Source organism: Arachis ipaensis, chromosome B05, assembly GCF_000816755.2.
Source record: "Arachis ipaensis cultivar K30076 chromosome B05, Araip1.1, whole genome shotgun sequence".
Taxonomy (NCBI): domain Eukaryota; kingdom Viridiplantae; phylum Streptophyta; class Magnoliopsida; order Fabales; family Fabaceae; genus Arachis; species Arachis ipaensis.
In genome coordinates this window covers 103,184,392-103,187,308 of record NC_029789.2, presented here as the reverse complement: position 1 = coordinate 103,187,308, position 2,917 = coordinate 103,184,392, and the positions used below count along the sequence as shown (strand labels likewise).

Here is a 2,917-nt window from a genome sequence, read left to right as displayed (position 1 = left end):
CGCTCAGTTAACTTAAGTTAACTTTATCATGCCTCATTCAAAGAAAATACAAGGAGAGGGGCACCAAATTGGCTTCAGTGGGATTCGAAAGGGGGAGCTTCCACTCAAAGCAAAGTGACGCTACGTTACTTCTTCTTCACTGAGTGCTACTCTTGAAAGGAAATTGACACAACATGCATTCCTCAAGGTTCGAAGCTGGAGCCTTATGCAACAAAGGGGTGCTCAGTGAGGTTTTGTTAACTGAGTGCCAATGCTAGGGAGGTTGCATGCATAAACGAGCCTGGGACCAAGACTTGGAGCGCTCAGTTAACTTAGTTAACTGAACGCTCCCCTGTGAGGTGGCCTTGATTCAATTTCAATTAAAAACCAATTGGTAGCCAATTCTTCACCAATTTAAAAAGGCCAAATCCAAATCAATCCACTCTTCTTCAAATCCAAAGCAAGCAAAGCCCACATCATCACTCAAAGGCACAAGAACAAGTTAGAATAGGAATTTCATTTTAATTGTAATTTGTTTTTAATTTCAATTTCATTTCTATTTTTGTAAAGCCTATATAAGGCATCATTTTCATTTTGGTAAGGAGGCTGGCTCCAATAGGGAGCAAGTAGAATAGAAAGTTCTCTTCTCTTAGATTTTACTTCTGAAATTCTACTTTCTGTTTCTGAATTTTGGATTGAGATTGAAGGAATTCTGTTTCAATCTCTGATATGCAATTCACCTTTGTTTTCTTCTAATTCTAAGGATTGGGAATTGGATTTAGCTTTCTGCCTTCATTTTCATCTCTGCTGCAACTCTTGCTATCTGTTCTTGGAATTTAAATTGAGATTGAAGAGCTTCACTGATTCAAAGTTTGATAGTCATCTTTTACCTCTCTTCTCAATTATTCCAAGAATTGGATCTAAGTTTTATTTGCTGTTCCATTTACATTTCTTCTGCAAATTGTTCTCTATTTGATCAAGGAATTGAGATCTAGACTTGTTTTCTAGTCTCATTGATTTCCTGAGATCTTGAATTTCTCCTTTAGATTTCACAATTGAGATAAATTTAAATTATGTTTTAGTTCTTCTGCAATTTCATTCATCTTACATTTCTCTGGTTCACTGCAATTTATATTTTCTTGTTTTGTTTTAATTCCCAGCGATCTATTGCTTTCTTTAAATTTCCAGCACCCAGCCCCCCTTTACATTTGATGTTATTTACATTTCTTGTCATTTAAAATTCTGTCAATTTACATTCCTTGCTCTTTAAGTTTTCTGCTATTTACATTCTGTCATTTACAATTCTTGTCAATTTACTTTCTGTTGCTTCAATTTCATCCAATTTCACTTCAATGTTAGCTTGACTAAACTAATCACCCACTAAAGTTGCTTGATCCATCAATCCCTGTGGGATCGACCTCATTCTAAGTGATTTTTACTACTTGATGCGATCCGGTACACTTGCCGGTGAGTTTTAGGTGTTGGAATTTCGGTTTCAACCCATCACCCTCAGCCACAACTGCTCCTCTTTCTTTTCTGACATAAAGCGAATAGATTGCTCAAAACAATCCAACATCACTCAATTCTTTGACAACCAATCAAATCCCAAAATCATCTCCAGCCCAACCATCGGCAAACAAATTAAGTCATACAACTGTCTGAGACGGGGTATGCACATGCAAGTCGAAAGTTAAATATGAGATTTTCAACCCTAGTTCAGCAGCCTTATCAAATGCAATGAATGAATGTGAAGCTCCCGTATCATACAAAGCCATCAATGTTTTGTCACCAATTAAACATTTACCTCTCATCAGAGGATCCAACTTACCAGCATCATTGGCATTCACAGTAAATACTCGGCCTTGTTGTTGGTTCCGACCCTCATTCTGGTTTCTCCCCCTAGGGCAATCCCTTGACATGTGTCCTGGCAATCCACATGTAAAGCATCCACTTATACCCAGCTTGCACGAATCATAAGGATGAAAATGTCCACAACAATCACAAGGTAAATCCAAAAAAGTTTTACTTTGTTTACCTCTTCTTTTCGCCTGATGAAAATTGATCATAGTTAGTTCTCTTAAAGTTTCCTTGACCTTGGGGGTATTAAGATGCGTGTCCACCCCTTTTAAAGTTATGGACTCTAGGTTGAAAATGCTTTCTACAACCTCTGTTGTTGTTGCCTCCACGAGTATCCCTTGCCAACGGCACTTTCTTAGCACAATCCTCAACAACCCTTTCCTTGTTCACTAACTCAAAAAATATCCGTATCTCCAATGGAGCCACAACACTCATAATGTTCTCCCGAATACCTCCCTGGTACTTATGCACTTCCAACCCTCATAGGACTCAGGGGCTCCCTAACATACCCTTGAGAACCTATAGAGTTTCTCTAACTTACTAGTATACTTGGCTACAAACATCGAACCTTGCTTCAGCTACATAAGCTCAAACTCTCTAGCCTCCTTTACTGACTCCGAAAAATATTTCTTGTAGAAAGTTGTCTAAAATAAATCCCAGGGAATATATGTATTCAGAAGTTGCAGCGGTTGGCATTCTCCCTGCCACCAATGTTGAGCCTCTCCCATCAGCTGATAAGCCGCAAACCCTACGAATTAATTATCTAGGACATGCTGAGTCTCTAAGGCACGCTCCATGGCTTGGAACCAGTTATCTACTTCAGTAGAATTTGTCATCCCTCTGAAGTTCGGTGGGTTAACTTTTAAGAAAGAAGCTAGTGTCATTGGAGCACCTCCTAAGTTGTTTCCGGTCCCTTCTCCATTTCCATTTCTCGTTGGCTGCCCTAACCTCTCCATAGCTTGCGTAGTGGCAACCGTACGCGCTTGCATCGAGTTTGCTAGGTTAGTCATCGCCGCTATAAACTCATCATGGTCATTAGCGGATTGGTTATCCTCATAATCTCTCCGTGTACGTGTCCGAC

General features: G+C 39.5%; 1 protein-coding gene across 1 annotated transcript; it reads right to left on the bottom strand.

Annotated features, from left to right (window-relative positions):
• Positions 1,626-2,271, bottom strand: LOC107640817. The gene is made up of 2 exons (XM_016344316.1): positions 2,145-2,271; positions 1,626-1,903 (listed from the first exon to the last, which is right to left on the bottom strand). The coding sequence occupies exons 1-2, from the start codon at positions 2,269-2,271 to the stop codon at positions 1,626-1,628; spliced, it is 405 nt and encodes a 134-aa protein (XP_016199802.1).